The sequence below is a fragment of the Rhinolophus sinicus genome, chromosome 15, assembly GCF_057876585.1.
Source record: "Rhinolophus sinicus isolate RSI-liver-muscle chromosome 15, RSI-T2T, whole genome shotgun sequence".
Taxonomy (NCBI): domain Eukaryota; kingdom Metazoa; phylum Chordata; class Mammalia; order Chiroptera; family Rhinolophidae; genus Rhinolophus; species Rhinolophus sinicus.
Window position 1 is genome coordinate 95,983,014 of NC_142515.1, and position 27,854 is coordinate 96,010,867.

The following is a 27,854-nucleotide window of genomic DNA, read 5'->3' on the forward strand; positions in this document are numbered from 1 at the left end:
GCATATACTTTTTTTCAATAAGTTTTTTTTTTTTTTTGGTTTCAGGTGCACAAAACAATGTAATAGTTAGACATTTATCATTTATATCCCTCACTCCATGACAACCCCCCTCCCCCTATCCACTACCCCTCTGACATCACACAGATCCATTACTTTTAATCACATGAATTCAAAAATAAGTGAAAATATACCGAGGGATTACATTCAGCTACAAGTAACAGGAAACACCCAAAGACTTCCTGCCAGGAGGAAGGGGCCTGTTCTCACACGGAAGGACAGGGTCACGGCAGCCACTGCACATGCAGCAGAGAAACAAATGCCCATGTCCTTCTTTTCAACGGCACCATGTCATGGTGAATCAGGAAAACATACTCACCAGCATTAACAGCATAAAGCTGTTTCCTATACAAATTAGACCTTACACTGATATAATCCAGAGAGGGGAATCAGAATATTCATAAGCATGAAAGGCTGAATGGTTTTCTGATGGACACAAGAGAGGTTACAAAAAAATCTGCATTCTAATGGATCTTTTATGTGGATCTTGTGAAGACATCAGTGGAAAACTACACCTCAAAAAAATGAAGATTAAACAGTTGGTGGTGGTTTTGAAGATACTCTTGATTGGAAGGACAAGGAATCCAAAATCTTTGCTGGCAGATGGTGTCCTTGAAGCCCCTATGTATCTCTCTCTCCACCTGTATGGTGGTGGCTCCAATATCTGACTAATGCCTTCTTTGTTTTTGCCTTCCAAATCTCATGCAAGTGAGGCTATTGGTAAATTCTAATATGGAACCACAGAGAAAATAAATTCTGGAAAATCTAGTTCCTAACTTTAACCACAGGGGGTGGGACAGATCTCCAACTCCAGAGTTTTTGTCCTATCACAGATCTCTCTTCTTAAATAAAAAACTGTTCACCAAATGCTAGTCAAGGGAAAAGCAAAAAGCAAGGAATATGAAAGTAATTTGCATGAAAACATATTCTTTCATAAATTTGGCGTACATAAAAATTTACTCCAACTGATTACTAGTAAGGAAAATGGAAAACGGCTCCTACACATGTCACCCCTTAAAAAAAAAGTTTATTTAGTAAGAAAGGGAGAATATATATAATGGACTAAATATATCCAGGAGCTGTCATTTTCCAATGGCCCTTTAACACAAGACAAATAAAACATCATAAAAAATTAAACCTCATTGTATATTAGAAATTCATTTGAATTCACCCAGGAATCCAACAGGCTTCAAAATGTAAAAAGACATAATAGATTTAATAAAAAATTGCTACCTATTAATGTTATGTACTATTATTGAAAGACAACTCACTGTATTATCTCACCCAATATTAATTTCTGAAAGCAATTTCAGTTGACCCTTGAACAACACAAGATTGAACTGCATGGGTGCACTTACACTTGGATTAAAGTCCATGTATAACTATTGGGAACCTGTATAGGCAGAGGATGTGCTTTAAGTTACACATGGCGTTTTGACTACACGGGCAGTCAGGTCTCTAACCCCTGAGTTTTTCAAGTGTTTACTGTTGTAGAAATCCAGTTTCCAATGATACACTTGAAGAGACTTCATAAATATAATTTAACATTTTAATAACAACTCTTTAATGTTGAAAGTTTTCTGAAACATTAAACATGAGTTAATTTCTCTCATGCCTCCTTATGTTATTTACATTTTTGCTTTTCAGTGGGAGATTTACATGTAAGGATGTGGCCCAATGGAAGTCTTTCTGACAGTATTTACATTCAAGAGGTTTGGTCCAGTGTGCCTTCCTAGAAGGAACAGGGATGACTGAAGGTTTCCCCACATTCTTCATATTTATATTGTTTCTTTTCAGTGTGCACTCAATCTATGATTTTCATAAGGTTGTGTTATAAGTGAAGGCTTTTCCACATTCCTTACATTCATAGGGTTTTTCTCCAGTGTGAGTTTGTTCCTGTCTTTGTAAGGAACTCTACTCTGCATAGACTTTACCACATTGTTTACATTCATATAATTTCTCTCCAGTTCGATATCTTTTGTGTCTTTGACACACAAACTAAGGCAAAGGAATGCTTTCCCATATTCCTTATACTGATAAGGTGTATTTCAAGCATGCATTTTCATGTGTCTTTGAAGGGATTTGTGAGAAATGTAGGCTTTAGCACAATGTCTACATTCATAGGGTTTTTCTCCTGTGTGAGTCCTTATATGTATTTGCAAGGAACTGTAAGATCTGAAGGCTTTTCCACACTCCTTACATTCACAGGGTTTCTCTGCAATGTGAGTTCTTTCATGTATTCGAAGATTACTGGGGTACCTGAAGGCTTTACCACATTTTCCACATTCATAGAGTTTCTCTCCAGTGTGAGAGGTATCATGTATTTGTAAGAATTTGTAAAATCTGAAGGCTTTTCCACATTTCTTACATTCATAGGGTTTGTCTCTAGTGTGAGAATTTTCATGTGTTTGTAAGTAACTGGAAGATCTGAAAGCTTTTCCACATTTCTTACATTTATAGGGTTTCTCTCCTGTATGAATCTTTTCATGTGTTTTTAAATAGCGGGAAGATCTAAAGGTTTTTCCACATTCCTTACATTTACAGGGTTCCTCTCCCGTGTGAACCTTTTCATGTGCTTTTAAGTAACGGGAAGATCTGAAGGCTTTTCCACATATACATTCATAGGGTTTCTCTGTATTGTGAATTTTTTCATGATTTCTAAGATAACTGGGATCGCTGAATGCTTTGCTACATTTTTTACATTCATAGGGTCTCTCTCCAGTGTGAGATCTTTCATGTGTTTGTAAAGACCTGTAATATCTGAATGTTTTCCCACATTGCTTACATTCATAGGGTTTCTCTCCTGTATGAGTCATTTTGTGTGGTTGTAAGGAACTGTAAGATCTAAAAGCCTTTCCACACTCCTTACATTCATAGGGTTTTTCTTCAGTGTGAGTTCTCTCATGTGTTCGAAGATTACTGAGATACCTGAATGCTTTACTACATTTTTTACATTCATGTAGTTTTTGTTCAGTGTGACATCTTTCATGTCTCTGAAAACTTCGATAATTCCTAAGGGCTTTTCCACAGTGTTTACACTGATAGGGCTTCTTTCCAGTGTGTGTGCTCTCACATATTTGAAGAGAAGTTGAGGTACTGAAGGTTTTTCCACACACCTTACATTCATAAGGACCATGTACCATATGTGTTATCATGTGTTTTCGAAGGGTTTTGAGGCACATGAAAGCTTTTCCACATTCCTCACAGTTATAAGTTTTCTCTCCATTGTGAGTTCTTTCATGTTTTTCAAAACACTGAAGATAGCTGAAGGCTCTCCCACATACGTTACATTGATAGGGCTTCTCTCTGTATTTCTGATACTCAGAGGGCTTGTGTCTATTATAGGATGAATGATGCCTAAAGGCTTTTCCACACACACTGTATTCCCATGGTTTTAGAAGAGTTTTCTTCTTCAGATTGAGATTTGGAATAAGGCTGAAGTTTTCTCCACATTGACTATCCTTTTCCTCTTTACAGGGTCTTTCTGCCATAAGACTTCTGTGAAAAACAAGAAGCACATTATTAAGGATTTCTTTATTAGTGATTTTATGTTTATTAGAATATTTGAACTATACTTTTTATGATTTATAGCAAAAGTGTAGATTTTTCTGCCTTAACTATGTGGTTTGAAATTGAATACACTAAAAGCTCTGTAAGATAACTTCAGCCTTGCTATTACCAAAACAGTAATAGTCAGAGGCTGGTCCAATATGGCAGGGTAGGTGTATGCTGAGTTCACCTCTTCGCAACATATCAAATGTACACCTATATTTAGAGCACTTCCTCCTGAGACAACTGTGAACCCATCGAAGAGCATCTGAACAACAAGCAATAGAGAGAGACCATATAGGAAAGGTTAGGGAACCACAAGAGCTCTTTGGGAACTGAGGAAACCACCTAGGATCAGAGCAACCACTGAGCGCCACTGTTTACATTTCTCCTGCACGTGGATAGTGAAAAAGCGCTCCATCCAGGTTTTCTGGTCTACCTGCAGGATGTTGTAGTCAATCCCCAACCACCCCACCTGGATCTGGGTGCAGCAGAAACAGGAGGGTGTCATAGTGTGCATACAAGGGGTCCCTCCACCTAGAGATTGATCTAGAGGCTGCAGGGGGCTGCTGCTTAGCACATTCCTTTTGCTGCATGTGCACACAGGACTCTCCCACCTGGAAAGAGTGCACAGCTGGGTAAACACTGTGGTACCACCTGCAGGGCTAATCTCTCCAGAGAAAGTGTGAAGACACAGGGGCGCTACTATATGCTCACATGGGGCTGCCCCTCCTTAAGAGAGTGTAGAGCTAGCAAAATGCTGTGGCACACACATGCTGGACTGTTCCCTCCAGGAACTGCAGAGATAGTGGGACACAGTTACACGTACACGTGGGGCTGCCCTGCCTGAAGAAAGTGCAGAGCTAGCAAAACTTTGTGGTATCCACTGCTAGGCTGCCCCTTGTGGTGTGAGTGGGGTGCTGCTGTGCACGCGCAGGGCTGCCCTGCATGGAGAGGGTGCAGAACTAGCAAGTGTGGTTGTACGCATATGCAAGGCTGCCCAACTCAGAGAAAAAGCAGAGCGTCTGGCACACACATAGAGGCCCCACCCAGACCCTGCTCTGATGACATACAGTAAAAGCAACAAGGCAGGCACACAGAAATGTGGAATGAGCACAAAGAGCTGCACCACCCAGAGAGGGAACAGAACTAGCAAAGTGCAGTTGTGCAGACATGGCAGGCCTGCACCACCCGGGAAGGGGGCTGTGCTGGTGGGATGTTGTGACACAAGTACACAAAGCAACTCCGCCCACACCCTGCTCTCATGGTAGACAGTTAAAGCAACAGGGTATGCCAAAAGCACTCTCAGAAGCCCCATCTACACCAGGCAGCACCATCTGGATTAGAAGGGCAATGAAGCACATACACACAGAGCTGCTGCACCTGGAACTCACTCCTTCAGGCCAGGCAACACATGAGGCAGTGCACAGACCAGCCCCAACTACAATCAGCAGGCAAAAACTATTCAATACACTGTCTACAACAGAGATCACTTTTTCAAGGCTGGGAGAAACAACAATTCCATCTAATTCATTGGAACAAACACAGAAAGTCAAACAGAAAGTCTTTTGTAGAGACAAAAGAATACTCGTATGCCCCAAATGAAGGAACAAGAAAAAACTCCCGAGAACAAAGCGGAGCTTTTATCTGAAATGGAGATAAGTAATTTGCCCAATAAAAATTTCAAAGAAACGGTCACAAGGATGTTCAACAAACTTGAGAATAGAATGGAGGAACTCAGAGAGCACTTCAACAAAGAACGAGAAAATGTAATAAAGAACAAATCAGAGATGTAGAATACAATAACTGAAATGAAGAGTACGTTAAAAGGAATCAACAGATTAGTTAATACAGAAAACAGATTAGAGACCTATAAGACAAAATGGTGGAAATTACCCAATGAGAACAGGACAATGAAAAAAGAATTTTAAAAAATGCAGATAATATATGCGATCTCTGGAATAACATCAAGGCCCTACCATTTCATCATCTTCCAGAAGGAGATGAGACAGAGAAAGGGGAAGAAAGAATATTTGAAGAAATAACAGCTGAAAAATTTTCTAATCTGGGGAAGGAAACAGACATCGAGGTTCAGGAAGCAGAGTTCCAAACATGAAGCCAGAGAGACCCAGACCAAGACATACTGTAATTAAAATGCAAAAGTTAAGGATAAAGAGACCATCTTAAAGACAGCAAGAATGAAAGAACAAGTCACATAGTCACATACAAGGGAACCCATAAGGCTATCAGATGATTTCTCAGAAGCAATTTTACAGGCCAGAAGGGAGTGGCAGGAAGTATTTAAAAGGCTGAAAGAAAGAAATCTACAACCTAGAATACTATATCCAGCAATGCTATCATTCAGAATTGAAGGAGAGACAAAAGAGTTTCTCAGACAAGGAAAAACTAAAGCAGTTCACAACCACTAAACCAGCCTTGCAAGAAATGTTAAAGTATCTTCTTTATGCAGAAAGGTCATAACCAGAAAGAAAAAAATACAGGACAGGAAAAAGTATCTCACTGGCAAAAGCAAATGTGTAATAATCACAGTGAATCAACAATCTAAAAAGCTAATATAAAGCTTAAAATAAAATAGTAGCAAAATTAACTATAACTACAACAATCAGGAGATACACAAAAAGATAAAACTACATCAAAAACAAAGAGTGGAGGGTGGAGTAAAAATGTGCTTTTAGACTGCAATTGAACTTAAATGATTATCTGCTTAAAACAGATCTATAGATGGATATACATGAAGCTCATGGCAACCATAAAACAAAAACATAAAAAATACACAAAAAATGAAGAGAAAGGCATCCAATCAAAACACTGAAGAAAATCAACAAATCAAAAAGAGATAAAAAGAAGGAACAGAGAACAAAAACAGCCAAAAAACAATCAACAAAATGCCAATAAGCACATACCCATCAATAATTATTTTAAATGTAAATGGACTGCATGCTCCAATCAAAAGATATAGAGTGGCAGAATGGATTAAAAACCACAACTATCTATGTACGACTATGTAGTTTTATCTTTTGTGTATCTCCTGATTATTTGTGATAGTTATAGTTAATTTTGCTACTGTTTTATTTTAACCTCCATATTAGCTTTTTAGATAGTCGATTCACTGTGATTCATGCTTTAGATTGACACACATACACAGAGTGAAACTGAAGGGATGGAAAAAGATACTCCATGCAAATGAAACAAAAAGAAAGCTGGTGTAGCAGACTCATATCAGACAAAATAGATTTTAAGACTTTAAAAAGGGACAAAGAAGGACATTACATAATTTTAAAGGGGTCAATCCAAGAAGAGGATATAATAATTGTAAATATCTACACACCCAACATAGGAGCACCCAAGTATATAAAGCAAATATTAATGGACATAAAGGCAGAAAATAACAGTAATACTATAATAGTTGGGGACTTTAATATTCCACTTACCTCAATGGATAGATCATCCAGACAGAAAATTAATAAGGAAATAATGACCTTAAATGCTACCTGAGACATGTTTGACTTAATAAACATTTATAGAGCATTTCATCCAGAAACTGCAGGTTATACATTTTTTTCAAGTGCACATGGAATGTTTCCCAGGATACAGCACACACTAGGCCACAAAACAAGCCTCAATAAATTCAAGATTAAAATTATATCAAGCACATTTTCTGACCACAATTATATGAATCCAGAAATCAACTACAGGAAGAAAACTGGAAAAAACTGCAAAAATACTTGGAGATTAAATAACCTGCTTCTAAACAAGCAATGGATCAAAGAGGAAACAAAAAATTACTTTGAGACAAAGGAAAATGAAAATACATTTTTACAAAGTTTATGGAATACAGCAAAAGCAGTTTTAAGAGGAAAGTTTATAGCTATAGTCTTCCTCAAGAAGCAAAAAAATCCAACAATCTAAATTTATACCTGAAGGAATTAGTAAATGGGGAACAAACAAAACCAAAAGTAGAAGGAAATAATAAATATCAGAGCAGAAATAAATGAAATAGAAAAGCAATACAAAAGTTCAGTGAAACTAAGAGCTGGTTCTCTAAAAGGATAAATAAAATTGACAGACCTCTAGCAAGACTCCTCAAGCAAAAGATAACAAAAATAAAATCAGAAATAACAGATTATAACCAACACCAAAGAAATACAAAGGATCATTAAAGAATATTATAAAAAATTATATGCCAACAAATTGGACAATCTAGAAGAAATGGATAAATTTCTAGAAACATACAACCTTCTAAGACTAAACCAGGAAGAACCAGAGAACCTGAGCAAATCAATTACTAGCAATGAAATTGAAGCAGTAATAAAAAAAAACTCACAGCAAACGAAAAGCTCAGAACCAGAAGGCTTCATAAGTGAATTCTACGAAACATTTAAAGACGAATTAGGAACTATCCTTCTCAAACTATTCCAAAAAATTGCAGACAAAGGAGTGCTTCCAAACTTATTCTACAAGGACACTAGTATCCTGATACCAAAAGCAGACAAAGATACTATAAAAAAAGAGAATTAAAGGCCAATATCCCTGATGAACATAGATGCCAAAGGTCCCAACAAATTCAACAGTACATTCAAATGACTATACACACTATCAAGTGGGAGTTTTCCCTGGGATGCAAGGGTGGTTCAACATCCACAAGAAAAATTATATCAAGATTCATCATATCAACAAAACCAAGGGAAAAAAAATCATGATTATCTTAATATATGGAGAAAAAGCACATGACAAAATTCAACATCCATTTATGATAAGAACTCTCAACAAAGTGGGCATAGAAGGAACTTATCTCGATTTGAAAAAGGCTATATGTGCTATTTACAATAGCCAAAACTTGGAAACAACTGAAATGCCCATCGGTAGACGACTGGATTAAGAAACTGTGGTACATTTATATAATGGAGTATTACTCGGCTATAAAGAAGAATGAAATTTTACCATTTGCAACAATATGGATGGACCTAGAGACCATTATGCTAAGTGAAATAAGTCAGTCTGAGAAAGACAAATGCCATATGATTTCACTTACATGTGGGATCTAAAGGACTGAATAAATGAGCAAAGTAAACAGAAATAGTCTCAGAGATATAGAGAAAAAACTTACGGTTGCTAGAAGGGAGGGGGGTGGGAATGAGGATGAAGGGGAAGGGATTAGAGAGCATAAACTGGTAACTACAATATTGCCACGGGGATATGAAAGACAGTTTTGGGAATATAATCAATAATGTTATAAAGATTTTGTAGGGTGTCAGATGGGCGCATGTCTTATTAGGAAGAGCAATTCATGGACGGTGTAGATGCTTGACCACTGCACTGTACACCTAAAGCTGAAGTTGAATAATATTGTATGTCAGCTATAATTTAATATATATATAGTCATGGGATATAGAGTACAGCATAGGGAATAGATTCAATGGAATTGTAGTAGATATATACAATGTCAGAGGGGCAATAGATTGGGGGAAGGGGGTATCACTTTGTGAGGGGTGAAATGTCTCACTACTGCATTGTTTTGTACACCTGAAACTAAAAAAATAAAATAAAATGAAGTAAAAAAGAAAAAGACGATACAAGACAAGCCTATAGCTAAATCATACTTGATGGGGAAAAGCCGAAAGCTTTTCCTCTAACGAACAAGACAAGAATGCCCATTTTCACCACTGTTCCTCAATATAGTATTGGAAAGTCCCAGACGCAATAATCAGACAAGAAAAATAAAAGGCATCCAAATTGGAAAGGAGGCAAAACTGCCACTGCTTGCAGATGACATAATACTGCATATAAAAAACCCTAAAGAATCAACCAAATGACTAATAGAATATAAGAATTCAATAGAGAATCACTCTGAGGGAGTGCAGTGGAAGGGAACCTTTCCTGTGCTCTGAGTATGGACCAGCACTAAAACCTTCCCAGACAGCCGGGTCCAGAGGAATTATTATCTGCAGTTAGGTTATATACCAAGTGCAAGGCCCCATGCTGGCCAATGGCAGAGGGGGGTCTCAAACCCAGGGCTGTTTTAGAAAAATTACAGATACATATGCATATACATACATAGATATATGAATATATAGATTTTCTTTTTAGCACCCAGGATTAATTATATTTTGACATTGTCCCCTTTCCATTTAGACTACCCAAAACTGTGGCTGGCATTTGCTTCACTCCAGTTCTTCCACATGCCCCAATAAATAACATCTTCCCATCCCCGCCTTCACCTACCTCCCTCTTTACCTGTCCTACGTTCTTGGTTGCCTGGTAGCACTTAGGGCCACAGTACGACTGTTTTGGGGGCCCTGCTTCATATGGCCCCTACCCCATCATTTGGTTCTGAGGTGACAGTTTCTTCTACTTGGATGTGCCTCCAGAATGCCCCACCTTCCACCCCACTACCACCACCAGGCTGGGCTCTGGCCAGTCTTTCAGTGCACTGCCAGGACCTGGGAGGACCTGGGCCCTCCCATCTGCTCTGCAGAAAGGCAGAACCTCAGAGGTGCATGAATAATAGTTACCTTCTCCCTAACCTGCCCACTCTCCACCCAGGGGAACTATTAGCCACGTTCACAGGCATCCACACAGGCTAGAACCAGTCCCAGACCAAGGATGATGGCCAAAGGCCCAGGCCATGGATGCTGGCTGTGGGGGACCACAGACCAAAAGTACAGGCTGAATGACTCCTTGGGTGAATATTGGCATGAAGGTGATGGTCATTTTGGGGGAGGCAAAAATGAAGTGCTTGCACTCACAGCTCCATATATTACAAAATTCTTCTCCCGTCCCTCCCTTTCTCCTCTATTTGCACTTCTTGCCAAATAACTCAGTACAGATGAGAAGTTTAATTTATTTAAGGGAAACCTAAATGCTATCTGGGTGCCAAAAGTCATACAATAAGTTGAATTAAATAAATAATGTTTTTTAAAAAGAATGGAGTAGAATAGCAGGATACAAACTATACAGAAATCTCTCACATTTCTGCACATTAACGATGAAAAATCAGAAGGAGAAATTAAGAAAACAATCAAATTTACAGTTACATAAAGAAAAGAAAAGAAAATACCTAGGAATAAATTTAACCAACGAGGTAAAAGACTTGTACTTGGAAAATCAAAAGACATTTAAGAAAAAAACTGAAGAGCACACAAATAAATGGAAGGATATACACTGTGCTCCTGGAAGGATTCGTACTATTAAAATGACCATAAAACCCAAAGCAATCGACAGATTTAATACAATCCCTATCAAAATACCAATGAAATTCTTCTCAGAACTACAACAAATAATCCTACAATATATAAATGGAAACACAGAAAAGCACAAATAGCCAAAGCAATCTTGAGAAGGAAGAATAGAGTGGGAGTTATCACTGTTCCTGACTTAAAACTGTACTACAAGGCAGGATGGTACTGGCATAAAAATAGACACATAGATCAATGGAACAGAATAGAGAGCCCAGAAATAATCCCTCACTTATGTGGTCAACTAATCTATGACAAAGGAGGCAAGAATATACAACAGATTAACAACAGTGTCTTTGACAAATGGTGCTGGGAAAACTGGACAGATACACGCAATAAAATGAAACTGGATCACTCTCTTACACCATGTATAAAACTAAACTCAAAATTGATTAAAGACTTAAATTTATGGCCTGAAACTATAAAACTCCTAGGAGAAAAAAGAGGTAGTAAACTTTTTGACATCAGTCTGAGTAGTATCTTTGTGGATACATCCCCTCGAGTAAGGGAAACAAAAGTAAAAATATACAAATAGGACTTCTGCAAACTAAAAAGCTTTTGCACAGTGAAGGAAACCATCAATAAAACTAACAAAAAAACCCAACACACTGAATGGGAGAATATATTTGTAAATGATATATCCAATAAGGGGTTGATGTCCAAAACATATAAGGAACTCATACAACTCAACAAAAAATAAACTATTAATATGTGTTAAAAAAAAAATGGGCTGAGGGCATGAATACACATTTCTCCTAACAAGACACAGAAATGGCCAACAGACATATGAAAAGATATTTAAAAATCACTAATCATCAGGGAAATGCAAATCAAAACCACAATGAGATATCACCCACACCTGTCAGAATGACTATTTCCAAAAAGTCAATAAATAACGTGTTGATGAGGATGTAAAGAAAAGGAAATCCTTGTGCACTGTTGGTGGGATTGTAAATTGTTTCAGCCACTATAGAAAATAGTATGGAAATTTCTCAAAAAACTAAAAACAGATCTACCATATGACCCACTAATTCTACTTCTGGGTATTTATTCAAAGAAAATGAAAATATCAGTTAGAAAAGATATATACACCCCATGTTCACTGTAGCATTATTTACAATAGCCAAGATATGGAAGCAACCTAGATGTCCATAGAAAAATGAATGGATAAAGAAGATGTGGCATATATTTATAATGGAATATTACTTAGCCATCAAAAAGAATAAACCTTGCCATTTGCAACAACATGGATGGGCCTAGAGGGTATTATTGTAAGTGAAATAAGTCAAACAGAGAAAGACACATACCATATTGTTTCACTTTAATGTGGAATCTATAAAAACAAAGAAAGAAACAACACAAAAGCAGACTCATAGAAACAGAGAACAAAGGGATGGTTACCAGAGGGGAGGAGGTGAGGGAATGGGAAAAAAGGTGAAGGGGATTAGTCAATAATATTGTGATAGTTTTACATGGTGACGGATGATTACCAGAATTAGTGGGGTGATCATATAAGTTATAAAAATGTTGAATCACTATATTATACACCTGAAACTAATGTAACTAATATAATTAATATTGTATACCAACTATACTTAAAAAAAGAAAGAAAAACGGTAAAAAAGTGATATTTAGATATAGCATTTATGAATGCTGTTTCCTAGTGAACCATTTTACAACACTGAATATTTATGTCATATATAAGAAAGAAATTTGGTGAAAATTTTCTGAGAGGTAAGAAATTTGAAGCAAGAGTTGTTTTGGTTGCTTCTTTTTAAAATTTTGTAGCATCGCAAGTTTCTCACCTGAGAAACTGCTTTGTAGTGTTGTGACTCACCTTTGTTTTCTCCACTGGTTTTTGTACTGATCTTCAATGTCCTGAACTTCCCATTTTTCCCCTAAAATGCAGACCCAGAAAAATGATTCCAAAGTATCAGAAATGTTACAAAAATCATACATTCTAGTTCTATGATGAGCTGTGACCATGCCCAGTTTATTGACCAATGGCCTCCCTTCCCACATTACACGTTAGAACAATGTTGGTGGGTGAGAAATAATTGTCCACTAACTGACAAAATGCAGGTAACTTCTCATCCTTACCTACTGAGGCCAGGTTCCTGAAGGTTTCCTGCATCACATCTCTGTAGAGTTTCTTCTGTGAAGGATCCAGTAAGGCCCACTCCTCCAGGGTGAAGGTCACAGCCACATCCTCAAAGGCCACTGGGTCCTAAAACATCCCAATATATGTGTACAGTAGGATGTGAGAGGCTGACAGCACTGCGCATCTAGACTCCATTTATAGGACGGTCACGTATGATTCTGTCATCTCCAAACATTTACTTTATGACTTAATCATCAAAAATTTACTCTCTATCCACACTTACTTCCTTATAAATTTAACATCATCATAAATACGTGGAAGTTATCAACCTATTTTTACTGTGATTACATTTTTATTTTGAAATAACAGGGTTCAGACAACCTTGGAAATGACAGAAATGCTATATAAGTGAAACTCATATTATCATTTTAAAACCATCAATTCTTGTGAGTAAAATTCTTTCATCTCCTTCCTTATTCCCCACCATTTACAGCACTCCATAAAACAGAGAGTCACATCTGCATGAGGTTTCAATGAATAAAAATCTAGTAAAGAATGGGAAGCATTTTCTGCTATTCCCATCACCAAAAAAAACAGAGAGTGTGAGAAGCCTGTGGAAATCCAACTTTGAAGAAAGCCTAGCTGGCTTTACTGTCTTAAAGCCCTCCGGACCATTTGAAGTGCAGACATACCTCGTTTTATTGAGCTTCGTTTTATTGCACTTGGGAGATACTGCATTTTCATCATAATTGAGACAAGACCCTCCACCAGCAAGAAGACTATGACTCAATGAAAGCACAGATGATGGTTAGTATTTTTAGCAGTATTTTTAAAATTAAGGTATGTACACTAATGTGCTATAGCATGTTTAATAGATTGCAGTATGAATGTAACTTCTTTATACACTGGAAAACCAAAAAATTCATGTGCCTTTATTTATTGATTGATTATGTTCATTTTATTACAGTGGTCTAGAAACAAACTCGCAGTATCTCCGAGGTACGCCTGTAATCACATGCAGCTGGCTGAATACAAATATACTTGTGGGGAAGCACTGCTTTTACTTTGTGTAATATTTATCACAGACTCAGTTCTTTCTTTCTCTGTTTGTACAATTACATAGTCTAGAAAGTTATTTGGAAGTTTGAGCTCAGATACAAGGAAGAAGGCATGACAACTTAGGTCCCAAGATCCTTCTAATTAGGTGTCTCAGGGCCACTTCCTGCCAACTTTTGGCACACATAGGCACACACACTGAGATAATAATAAGTGTGAAGTGCTCTTTCCAGCAGAACAATAACAGTCTGTCCTGAGCCCTGCTGACACTGAGGAACAGGTTAAAAGCTGCCGATTGCAAGAGAGTTCACTGACATCCACAACGGTTCAGTGGTAAATTTGCTCATGATTATAAAATACGTACAGGTGTCAGCAGTGCTGTCCTCCAACAGAACATAACATTTCCACTCCCCAGTCAGGAGGAAGTTTTCCTGACCAGGCACCCTAGAGGTTGCCCTCCCTTCTTCTGTCATGTCCCAGCTCCCCGGTGGTGTGAAGGAGCATGAGAGCTCAGCCCCCGAGCATGGGAATCCCTCAGCTGATGACACCACACTTGGCCACTAGGGTATGAAGGTGTGATCAATAAATACGGTGAATGTTTAAGTTTTTAAAAATGTATTACAGTAAAAGACACATTGCCATTAATTACCCTCAAAATACCCTCACTTTGAACACACTTATCCTATCATACTTCCATTCTCTGAAACAGTTCTGGAAGTCCTCTTTCGTGAGTGTCTTTAGTAGTGCTGTCGTGGCTGCCTTGATGTCCTGATTGATTCAAAACGTTTACCTTTCATGGCCATTTTGACTTTGGGGAAGAGCCAAAAGTTGCACGATGCCAGATCGGGTGAATAAGGTGGATGAGGATACACCATAATGTTTTTATTTGACAGAAATTGCCATACCAGAAGCTATGTATGACTGGAGCCTTTCCATTGTGATCAAAACATATGGTGAATGTTGCTGCCCAGTGCTAACCAACGGAAAGGCAGGGATCTTCAATACGGGAAGTAGTGCATCGAACCTTAGTAACAGCGCATGACAAGTTTCAACTTGTTTGGTGCAGTGGAGGTGTGAGCTACAATTTAGAGAAGGTGTGTTTTAAAGTTGCCATAAATCATCCTCCATCATGACAATGCTCTGTGGCACACATCACTTCTGTTATATGGCAATTTATGTCAAATAAAAACATTACGGTGTGTCCTCAACCACTTTATTCACTGGATCTGACACCGTGAGACTTCTGGCTCTTCCCCAAAGTCAAAATGATTCAGGATATCAAGGCAGCCATGGCAGTGCAACTAAAGACACTCACAAAAGAGGGCTTCTAGAACTGCTTCAGAAAGTGGCAAGAACAATGGGATAAGTGTATTTGAAGCAAGGGAGAGCATTTTGAGGGGGATTAATGGCAACATGTCTTTTACTATAATAAATTTTTTAAAATTTAAACATTCACTGTATTGTTTGGTCACATATAAAAGGAGTTATTGATTCCATAACTGAGGTCTCTGGGGAGAGAAAGGTAGGCCTCTCAAGCAGGCATGAAATAGCCTGAGAGAGGAAGGGAAGGTGCACAGATTTGTTTTTATATTGAGGTTAATGGATGGGCTAGGGTGAGAGTTCACACACAAGAGTGGGAGCTTGTGTATATTCAATCACTTTCTACCAGAAATGAGGGAACAGTAAGGCTTTCTTATCACCTTGTACAGATGTGCGGCACAAGAGGAAGGAAGAGGGATGGAGCTTAAAAGCTGTCAGCAGTCAATGATGGAAAAATGGAGTCAGAGACTTCTGGTGTCAGGTCTGGCATTTAAGTAACTTAGAAGCTGTCATCCCCGACACCTCACCAGGAAAAGAGTGAAAAAAGTTGAAATGAACTTCTGTTCTTGGATCCATCAGAGCATTTAGGTCACAGGATAACTCAGTGTTTCCAAAATTGGCAAAGAGAAAATAAACACAGCATTGCGAAAAATGCCCCAAATACTCTGTTCCTAGTATGGCCTGTACTCAAAATAAATAAATAAATAAAATTTAAAAATTTTATTTCAGTAGTGTATTGGTAAGACAAAAAAGAACAAAAAAGACAGAACACAATATCCATGAATCCCGGGACAACCTGTTTTACACAGATCTAAATACACATAATGGGAATGCATACCTGAAGGAAAAGAAAAAAGCAGAATGAAATCAGTGAAGTAACAATCACTGAGATTTTCCTACAATTAATGATAGATGGCAAACTGTCAATCTATGAAGCTCACATAATGCTAAAAATGAAAAACAAAAAAGCCCACTACCAACTATCTCATATTCAAACTAGACGACAATCAGACAAAGAAAATATACTGAAAGAAGCCAGAGGGGAAAACACCTTACTTATCAAAAACCAAAGATTACAATTAAATCAAATTTCTTTGTGAAATCATGCAAGGAAAAAAAAGTGAAGTGAAATATTTTTTAAAAGAAGAACCCAATCTCCTAGAATTCTGTGGTAAGCAAAACTATCCTTCAAAAATAAAAGATATTCAGAGACAAAAATTGAAGGAATTTGTCGTGAGTACACTTACTTTAAAAGAAATGATCAATAATTTATCATAATAAATCTAAATGATGAAGGTGGTAAATTAGAGGAAGAATAAATGAAGGTAAAATATCTTTTGTATTTCTTATCATAATTAATATAACAGGTGACAGTTTGTTTAAAATAACATCGATTTAAATTAAAAATAATAAAGAGGTCCATTCTCCAAGAAGACACAGCAATCCTTCATGTATATGTGCAAAACAACAGAGAAGCAAAATACATGAAGTACAACTGAGTGAATGCAAAAAGAAACAGATGAATCCACTACTATTGTTGTAGACTTCAACATCCCTTATGCTGAATTATAAATTCCACAGGCAGAAAATCACCAAGGACAGAGAGGAACCCAACAGCTCGATGTAACAACAGGACTGAATTGTAATCTATGAAATACTTCATGAAAAAAGTGCAGAATACACATTCCTCTCAAGTTTACATAGAACCTTCGCCATCTGGGACACAAAACACCCTTTAAAATTTTTGAAAGAACAGGAATCATAAAAAATATGCTCTCATAATATGATACACAGGCATTAATCTAGAAATCAGTAACAGATAGTTGGATAAACCCCAAATATGTGGACAGTCAACAACACACTCCTAAAGAAAACATGGAACCAAAACAGTCTCAAGAAAAATAAAAAAATATTTTTAATTTCATGAAATAAAAATACAACCTAGCAGACAAAAGTTGTGGGCTGCAGCAACAGCAATGCCCCATGGGTCACTGATGCCATTGAACAAATACACTAGAAAAAAAGAAAGACGTATAATCATTAATGTAAGTATACAATTATGAAATAACAAAAAGTGCTAATTAAGCAGAATTAAAGAAATAGTAAAAATTAGAAATGTAGGTAATTGGGAGAAATCAATGAAGAAAATTAAAACAATGAAAGCTAGTTATTGCACAAGATTAATAAAATAGATACACAACTGGTCAAAATAAGAAAAGTACGTGATAGACATTACAAGTAAAGCCATCATGGGTAAACTATGAGGTGTGAGAGGTGACCTCTGAAGCCTTATAGTGAAGGAGTATCTGAGGACACTATCAGGTGTGCCTATTACATGGCAACTGAAACTGTCTAGAGCCTTCTGTGGTAGGGGTGCCCATTCAAGGTCGGGCAGTGTACAAGTAACAGCATAAGTGGGCTCAAGTAAATTTGTAAACAAAGAATATGTTGCTCCCAAACACAAAAGAATCTACTACAGCTATTTCTTCATGGTGTCAGGAAGGTTGTGGTATTTTGTTTATTAAAACAATTTTGAAAAAAGGAACCAAGGCATCAGGGCCTCATGTTTCAGGCAATGGTCCGTCCACTTATTGTGAGCCACTTTTTCAATATATGTATGTCCTACATGTCAAACAAATGTCCATATGGAGAACGTCATGAATGTCACATCATACCTGTTCTCTTGGAGCAAGGTAAAAGCAGCTCACCCCCTGCCTGCAGAGACTGTGGGCGGTGGTAATGGTGCTCAGGTTCCCTAAGGGGAACCAGGTAAAGGTGTGTCATGTCCCTTCAGAGGTGAAGGCCAACTGCAGCTGAGAGGCTGTTGACATAGGCACTGAGCAGACCAGACTTGGCCAAATCTATGAGAGCAGAATGTGTGCTCTTTGCTGAGTGGATGGAGGCAGTAATTTCCATAATGCTGGGGACTGGGTGTAGGAATATTTTTGGTGTGACCATAGCCTCAAGGTTGTGGTAATCCAGTGTAAGGTGCATTCATTCCTTCCAAGTTTAAGAACAGGCCAAATCCAGCTTTTCAAAGGATAACTGGAGATCATCTCTCCTTCCTAAAAAGGTTTGTATAACAGTTTTCAATCCTTGAAGGCCGTTTAATTTACACCAGGCCACATTACATAATTTTATTAAGAAATGAAAACCATAATTCCAATTCTGTGAATCCAATTTGGAAGAGGCAAAAACTTGATTTAACTTAAATTTATGAATTACTGGTTCAGGGCATTCCTGCCACTAGGGATATTTTAGGACAATGGGTATTATGACCATTAGGTAAGGAAAGAGTTCTCATGGTTAAGGTGAAGTACACCAAACCACTTTGTCCTGTATATTATTTCAGTAATTCCCCTAAGAACATGGGGTACCTTGCTTCAACTTACTGTCATCCCAGGTATAAACGTAATTTAACCTAGCATTGAGTAACTGCATGATGGTTTATGAATTACTGTGTTACAGGAGGTGGTAACATTAATTCAAAACATGTTTTGGAGGCTCAAGAGCCAAGGAGCTTTTTATCTTCTTTTGTTATGTAAATTCTATTAGAATATTTTGGATTTCCAATTAGGGCAATTGTGGGCCTTTTCACAATATTTCATTCCTCTTCTTCCCTCTCTTGTGTCCTTCCATTTTGCATTTTAGGTCCCCAGAAAAACTTCAGGGCAGTGAGTGTCCTTTCTACCTTGGTACTTATGAATTTATTCCTCCAGGGGCCTCGAATTAGTTCCATGAGAATTTGAGGTCTCCACCACAGAAATGGTCGCTATATAAATTTAAGGAACCAGGGTTTAAATCTGGTTTGAACTATCCCTTTGCTGTGCCACAGTGAGGATATGAATGTTGTCCCCAATAACCAGATCTTTGTTGCAGTAAAGGCAGAGCCAGCAAAAGCAAAGATACTTAGGGTCCTGGTGAGTTCTCTGGTATTAGGACAGTTATCTTATTAGCCTGTGTTCTACTGGTTGCCTTTCCCTTCTCTTCTCTTTCTTTCTTCCCCTGAAATAACTGCTGTTCAAGGAGTGATCACATGATGGGGCACTTCATTACCAGAATATACTGTATTTTGCCATGTATAATGTGCACCCATGTTTTTGGCCCAACTTTCAGGGAAAAAAATCTTTTGCTGTAATTTTTTAATTCAAACTTTTATCTGTTTACATTTAGGTATTTGCTGTTTGTATTATAAAGGAATTTTAGCATTTATTTTTTAACATATTATGGTACAAGAAATTTTATGTAACAGATAATTACAAAACAAGAACAGACACAAGGTACAAGAAATTTTATGTATTGGTAACAAATCTATGATATTTATGATATAGAAGACCAAGAACTCTTTGTCATTGCAAGTTCATCGTAAGTTCAACGAAACTGATTATCATATTCCAGGGTATTATTTTGTACATGGATATCATTATTGATTTCTAGGGCTACACTTTTAACTCATAGGCATAAATAAAAGAATTAAAAACATTTATATAGTTACAGAATTAGTACTACCACACTTGTATAATGCACATCTTTATTTTTCCCTCCCAAATTTGGGCAAAAAAATGCACATTATACGCAGCAAAATACGGCAACCTTCCTAATACGCTGTTAAGACCCACCTAATACTCTCAGGACAACCCTGGCCTCCGTCATAGCTTCACTCTACAGATAGGTTCCAGCAGAGACATTGACCAACAACTATTTTAAAAAGTACCCCATTGTAATACTCTTGCTCCCAAAGGTAGAGCCACCCCCCTCACATATGGCGGTTAGCCCCAGCTAACACCTCAACTCTCCCAAGTGTCTCTAACCCAGGTAAACATGGCTGCCAAACTCCTCTCGCATCACAGTCCCTCCCAAGAGGCTCTAGATCTGGCACATGGCAGCCAGCTTTGACTAGCACCAGAGCCACTTACACATGACATCACAGACACACCCACAGGCATCCTCGGCCAGCACCGCAGCCCCTGAAAACCAGTTCCTGCTTTGTGAGACCAATGCCTGCACACCAGATCATCCATAGCAATCATGGCAGGTCTCTGTAGCCAGTCCTCCTGAGGGAAAACCACCACCAGACGTGTCTACAACAATCGTTATCCAAGCGCAACAGGCAGGCCCACACAACCTATACAGGAGACACCTCTTGGCGCACACTGGTTACCAGAAAGGATTGTGCCACAGGGCCTAACATTATACCTTCTAGGTAAGTCCACTCTTTCAAGACCAGAAGACTAGGTGATCTACCTAGTACATAGAAACAAACACATAGAGATAGGCAAAATGAGGAGACAAAGATATACGTTTCAAATGAGAGAACAGGATAAGAACTAAATGAAATGGAGATAAACAATCTACTAGATAAAGTTCAATGCAATGATTACAAAGATGCTCAACAAAATTGGAGAAGAATGGATGAACTCAGTGAGAACTTCAACAAAGAGATAGAAAATATAGAAAAAAAGTGATCAGAACTGAAGAATACAATAACTGAAATGAAAAATACACTAGAGGGAATAAACAGCAGATTAGATGATGCAGAAAAACAAATCAGCAACTTGGAAGACAAGATAGTGGAAATCAATCACCCAACTGGAACAAAAAAAGATAAAAGAATTTTTTATAAAATGAGAATAGTTTAAAGGATCTCTGGGACAACATGAAGTATATTTACATTCACATCATGGAGGTCTCAGTAGAAGAGAGAGAGAAAGGGACAGGGAAACTTTTTGAAGAAATAATGGCAGAAAACGTCCCTAAAATGGTAAAGGCCACAGACATCCAAGCCAGAAAGCACAAAGAGGCCCAAACTAGAGGAATCCAAAGAGACCCACACCAAGAGACATCATTATTGAATGCCAAATGTTAAAGATAAAAACAGAATCTTAAAAGGAGCAAGAGAGAAGCAGCTAGATACACACAGAGGAACATCCATATGACTACCAGCTGATCTTTCAGCAGAAACTTCACAGACCAGAATGGAATAGCATGATATAGTCAAAGTGATGAAAGGAAAAAAACTTAACAACTAAGAATAACTTTCCCAGCAAGGTTATCATTCAGAATTTTAAAAAATAGTTTCCCAAACAAAAAGTAAAAGTTTATCACCACCAAACTGACACTCAAAGAAATGTTAAAGGGACTTCTTTAAGACGAAAAAAAAAAAAAAAGGCCAGAACTGAAAATAAAAGAAATATACAGGAAAGAAGAAAATCTCACTGGTAAAGACAAACATTTAGTAAAAGTAGATCAACTAATTATAAAGCTAGTATGATGGTTAAAAGACAAAAGCAGTGAAATCATGTATCTGTAGAATAATTAAGGGACCCACATAACCAAATATGTAAAATATAACATCCAAAACATAAAATAAGGGGGGAATGAGTGAAAATGTAGTGCTTTTATTATAGAATGTGTTCGAACTTAACTGACCATCAACTTAAAATATATCACTATAAACATATGCCATTATATATGAACCTCATGGTAACCAAAACCCATAAACGTATGATACACAAAAACTAAAATGAATCCAACATAATACTAAAGAAAGTCACCAATGTACAAGAAAAGAGCAACATAAGAAGAAAGGAACAGAGAAAAACTACAAAAACAACCAGAAACAATTAATTAAATAGCAATAAGTACATGCCTGTTAACAATTACTTTAAATCTAACTGGACCAAATGCTCCAATCAAAAGACACAGGGTAGCTGAACGGACAAAAAAACAAACAAACAACAAAAAAAAAAACCCACAAAAAAACCCCCACAAGACCCCATACATATGCTGCCTACAAAGACTTACTTCAGACCTAAAGACACACAGAGAATGAAACTGACCAGATAGAAAAAGATATTTCATACAAATGGAAATGAAAAGAAAACTAGTGTAGCAACATAAATTAAAAAAGACTTTAAAACACAATGTACCAAGAGCCAAAAAAGAACACTATACAATAATAAAGGGATTAATCTAACAAGAAAATATAACACTGGTAAACATGTATGCACCTAACATAGGAGCACCCACGTATATAAAGCTAATATTAACAGACATAAAGGGAGAGATTGAGAGTATTACAATAATAGTAGGTGATTTTACAAACCACTTACATAAATGGATACATCATACAGACAACACCAACAAGGAAACAATGGCCTTAAATTACCAAACATGGACACGTTAGAACAGATGAACTCAATACTTATCTGCAGAACATTACATCCAAAGACAGCAGAATACACATTCTTTTCAAGTGCACATGAAACATTCTCCAGAACAGATCACGTTAGAAAACACACACACACACACATGCACACACACCTCTCAATAAATTTAAAAAGATGGAATTCATACCAAGCATCTTTGTTACCACAACAGTATGAAACTAGAAATCAATTACAAGTAGAAAACTGGAAAAACACAACATGTAAAGGCTAAACAATATGCTACTAAACAATCAATGAATTAACAAAGAAATCATAGAAAATATCAGTCTACTTCAAGAAACAAGAAAAATCTCAAATAAACAACCTAACCTTACACCTAAAGGAACTAGAGAAAGAACAAACAAAGCCCAAAGTTAGCAGAAAGATGCAAAGAATAAAGATCACAATGGAGATGAAAGAAACAGAGACAAAAAAAAAAATTAATGAAAGTAAGAGGTGGTTCTTTAAAAATATAAACAAAACTGATAAACACTTAGACACACTTATCAAGAAAAAAAATAAACAGGGCTCAAATAAAATCAGAAATGAAAAACAAGTTACAACTGACATCAAAGAAATACAAAGGATAGTAAGTGAATACTACAAACATAATACGCCAACAAACTGGACAACTTACAAAGGATGGATCAATTCCTAGAAACATATGATCTTCCAAGAGTAAATCAGGAAGAAGCAGAGAATTGGAACAGATTGATTACTAGTAATGAAATTAAATCAGGAATCAAAAACCTCTCAACAAACAAAAGCCCAGGACCAGTCAGATTCCCAGGTGAATTCTACCAAACACTTAAAGAAGAACAATACCTGTACTTCGCAAACTAGTCCAAAAAATGGAAGAGAAAGGAATGCTTCTAAACTCATTCTACCCAGCCAGCATTACCCTGATACCAAAACCAGACAAAGACACTACATAGCTAATTACAGATTAGTATCTCTGATGAACATAGATGCAAAGATGCTAAACAAAATCTCAGCACACTAAAGTCAACAACACAATAAAAGGATCATACACCATGATCAAGTGGAATTTATTCCACAGGTACAAGGATGGTCAGTATACTAAAATCAATCAGTGTGATTCACTGCCTTAACAAAACAAGGAATAAATATCTATGATCACCTCAATAGATGTGGAAAAAGCATTTGACAAAATCCATTAATGATAAAAACTCACAACAAAGTGGGAAGACAGGGAACAAATATCAACATGGAAAAGCTTATATATGTAACACCATATGCAACACCCACAGCTAACATCATAGTCAATGGTGAAAAACTAAGAGCTTTTCCATTAAGATCAGAAACAGGACAAAGGTGCCCACTCTCACCACTTCTATTCAACATAGTATTGGAAGTCCTAGCCACAGCAATCAGACAAGGGAAAGAAATAAAAGACATCCAAATTGGAAAGGAAGAAAATTGTTACTATTTACAGATGATATGATACGATATGAAGAAAACCCCGAAAATTCCACCAAAAAGCTATTAGAACATACAAATAAATTTAGAATACAAACTTAATATACAAAAATCTGTGGTGTTCCTATATACTAATAACAAACTCAGAAAAAGAAATTAAGAAAACAATCCTATTTACACTTGTATATAAGAAAAACCACAAAAACATAAGAACAAAGTTAACCAAGCAGGCAAAAGAACTGTACTCTGAGAAATATAAATCATTGATTAAAGAAACTGAAGATGACACAAATGGAAAGATATACTATGTTCATGGGTTAAAAGAAATAGCAAGTTTAAAGTGTCCATACCACCAAGAACAATCTACAGATTTGAGGCATCCCTATCAAAGTAACAATGGCATTTTTCATGAAACTAGAACAAATAATCCTAAAATTTATATAGAACCACAAAAGACCTCAAATAGTCATAGCAATTTTGAAGATTGGGCTGAAAAGACGTTCAACATCACTCATCATCCGGAAAATGCAAATCAAAACCACAATGAGATAATACCTTACACCTGCTAGCATGGTTATTATGAAAAAAAGTCAACAAATAACAAGTGTTGGCAAGAATGTAGAGAAAAAGGAACCCCCGTTTGCTGTTGGTGGCATGGTAAATTGGTACAGCACCTATGGAAAACAGTATGGAGGTTCCTCAAAAAACTAAAAATAGAACTACCATACAACTCAGCAATTCTACTTCTCAGTATTTATCTGAACAAAAAGAAAACACAAATTCTAAAAGATACATGCACCCTTATGTTCACTGTAACGTTATTACAATAGGCAAGACAAGAAAACAACCTAGGAGTCCATGGATAGGTGGATAGGTGAATAAAGATGTGATAAGGTAAAGAGGAATAAGAGGGCCAAACTCCCAGTTATAAAATAACTCACAAAGATGTAATGTACAGCACAAGAAAAAAGCCTATAATATTGTAGTAACTTTTTATGATGACAGATGGTTACTAGATTTATTGTGGTCATCACATAATAAAGTCTATAAATGTCACATCATTATGTTATACACCTGAAACTAATATAATATTGTGTGTTAACTATATTTTAATAAAAAATAAATTAAAACAAATTTAGGTGAGAGAGGGGAAAAAAGCCCGCTCTTTAAGGAGTAAATACCTGATGAACCCACCTCACAAGGTATAGTCATCCTAGTACACCAAGACCTACTCTAATATCAATAAGAACTCAGTTCCAGTCACACCTTCATTCTAAACACATAGAAAGGACCCACAACCACTGTAAGGAAGGCCCCATTCCCATATTCGTGCTCTCAAAGAAAAAGGAATTATCAAAATTACCCACTCAGAGTCCTCTGTATACAGACCCCAGGCTGGGTGGGTCCACGATACAGCGCAGGGCAGTACAGTTCACAGGAGGGCTCCTCAGCTCCCAGCAGCTCCCAGTGCAGGAGCCTCCAGGCTTCTCATCAGCCTGACAGGTAAGAAGCAGGAGGGGGAAAGGGAGGGGTGGGGCTTAAGGTGTCAGTAAACAAACATCAAACACTAGACCACTCACACAAAAACAAAGATGGGTAAGAAAAATAGGCATTTGCACTGGTTTGTTTTTATATAAAGAAAACTAATGGGGTGATCCAGAAATGATTAAAACTATTGTTTAGAGTACTGGTGTGGACCAGATATGCGGGCAGAGAGACTTCTTTTGTTTCCTATCTCAGGAATTTAATTACCCTTCCAATGCATTATTTATTTAAAACAAAGAAAGAATTTATTTATACCATATTTTTCTAAGCTTAATTATTATTTTAATTATTTCAAAACACTCATCTCACATCTTAAGTTTCTCTTGCTAAATGGAACCAAAATTCTATTTAGTTCCACAATTTTCTTGCCTTATCCAGAGTACCTCTTAATCAACTTACATATTAAAACCAAGTACTAATGGAAACTACATTCAAAGAGGTGCAATGGAGAAAGGAATCCAAAAAAAGAAAAAAAGAAAAAAAAAGAAACATGAATACTGGAATCAAGACAAAGCAGCTTGCTTCCCTACAGTTCAGAAGGAAACCCACAGTCAGAAAATTGAACATAATTGTAACCTTGGGGTCTAGATACCCTCAGTGGAAACAGAACCCCTAAATTGGTTCAGTTCCTGGGGAAAGAGGGGAGGGACACCTGAGCAGCCCCAGGAATGGACGCTGGAATCTCCACACATACACCCCACCCTCCTGTAAGCATGGAAGTGCTCCCTCCCCCAGATTTTCATTCTCAGTGAGGAAACTCACAGCCTGATGAAGGTTCTGACCCACATGAACTCCCCAATTCATAAACCCTTTTTCCGGGAGACAGAACACCTGATCTTCACAGCGTTTCTCAATGTACACAAATACACTCTAAACGCAAAACTCAACATAAAATCTAAAAATGTCTGGGGCTAAGGAACTGTACCCACAACCTCAGAAAGGGCACTGGCCCCAATCCCACTCCACCCCACCCCCGAACCCCCTTGCATTGCATCCCCATTTCCAGGGCTGTAGCTTTTCTCATGCATCTACTTGAACAATTCTGCTCTGCAAGGCTAAGCCCCGGAATTGTATTTTAAAACACCCCAAGTAAAACAAACCTCTGAAACTTACTACACATGCTCAGGAAAAAAAAAAGTGAAAGACGAATTCTACAGAAATAGAATGTAATACTGGAACATTTTATTTTTTTCTGAATTCACCTCTTTCCTGCCTGTTTAGAACTATTTTATATTGTCTTTCAAGCTCTACTGATTAAATACATTTTAACCCTATTGAAAAAAATGAGCCATAAAAGTTAATAAATCCTTTCAAGGTGACAAACCCCGGGAGGAGACATGCTCACAGGACAAGACACCCAGGAAAGTTTCCAAAGAGGAGCCTCCACCCAAAGGACTTTCCATAGGACGTCTGTGCCCAGGGCAGGTCCTGGGGGAGAGGAACGGGGATTTCATACAACGTATTCCAGGTGGTTATTCTCGGCTTTCCTCTCACGTAAACTATTCATAGACAAATATAAATCTTGAAAACAGCATTTCATTATTGTGTTAAAGAAAAAAAGATAAAATGTTGGGTCTGTTCGAAATGCACCTGGGCAGACAAATGGTTGATAATGATGCTGTGATTCAAAGACGGAAATTTGGCTATAGGAATACCTAGAGGTTCTGGAAATTTAGGGATTTTTTGCCAGCCCTACATGGATATAGGCGGGGGAGGAGCGGGGGGGGGGGAGTCGTAGATTTGGGACCCGGCCCCCCAAACATTTGGAAAATTAAGGAGAACACAGGCGTCCCTCAGGGAGAAAGGCTAAACCAGGGATCCCACATACCACACACCTCCTATGCACGAACCCCCAGTTACTGAATCACGACTGTCCCCTGATGACCTTCCCTGTGGTCACCGCACCATTTGGGGAGACGTGGGGCTGCGGCCGCAGAGCGGCCCAGAGAGGCTCCGGGGCCAAAGTCGCCGCGCGCAGTGACGGGACAGGACGCCCAGGGTCCCAGCTGCCGGCTCAGCCCCCACGCTGCGAGCCGGAGGGGCCGAGGTCCCAGCGGAGCCCCCAGGGGACTCAGGTCCACAGACTCCGGAGTTGAGGCGGTGGAGGCCGGTTCCACCACTGCCAGTTGCAGCCGTTTCCAACCAGCCCCTCGTCCCATCTCCGCACCCGTCCCGCTCACTCACCATTTCTAGGTTTCCCGGGTCTCCCCTAGTTCTGCCTACAACCCCCACAACCAGTGCAGATCACAGCGCCACACAGACTGGGGAAGAGCCACGAGGGACCGTGGATGGCATGCAACGACTGACCACCAGTGAGCGAGG

General features: G+C 37.9%; 1 protein-coding gene across 1 annotated transcript; it reads right to left on the bottom strand.

The window, feature by feature from the left end:
* Window positions 1-362: 362 nt before the first annotated feature.
* On the bottom strand, window positions 363-27,854 carry LOC109454337 (uncharacterized). Its single transcript, XM_074338685.2, has 4 exons — window positions 27,717-27,854; window positions 12,963-13,089; window positions 12,700-12,760; window positions 363-3,555 (listed from the first exon to the last, which is right to left on the bottom strand). The coding sequence occupies exons 1-4, from the start codon at window positions 27,717-27,719 to the stop codon at window positions 2,106-2,108; spliced, it is 1,641 nt and encodes a 546-aa protein (XP_074194786.2). The 5' UTR covers window positions 27,720-27,854; the 3' UTR covers window positions 363-2,105.

Coding starts and splice junctions, on each gene's coding strand:
- LOC109454337 (XM_074338685.2), bottom strand. Junction 12,761..12,962: donor CAGGAACCTGGCCTCAGTAG/GTAAGGATGAGA, acceptor TCTGCATTTTAG/GGGAAAAATGGGAAGTTCAG. Junction 3,556..12,699: donor AACCAGTGGAGAAAACAAAG/GTGAGTCACAAC, acceptor TGTTTTTCACAG/AAGTCTTATGGCAGAAAGAC.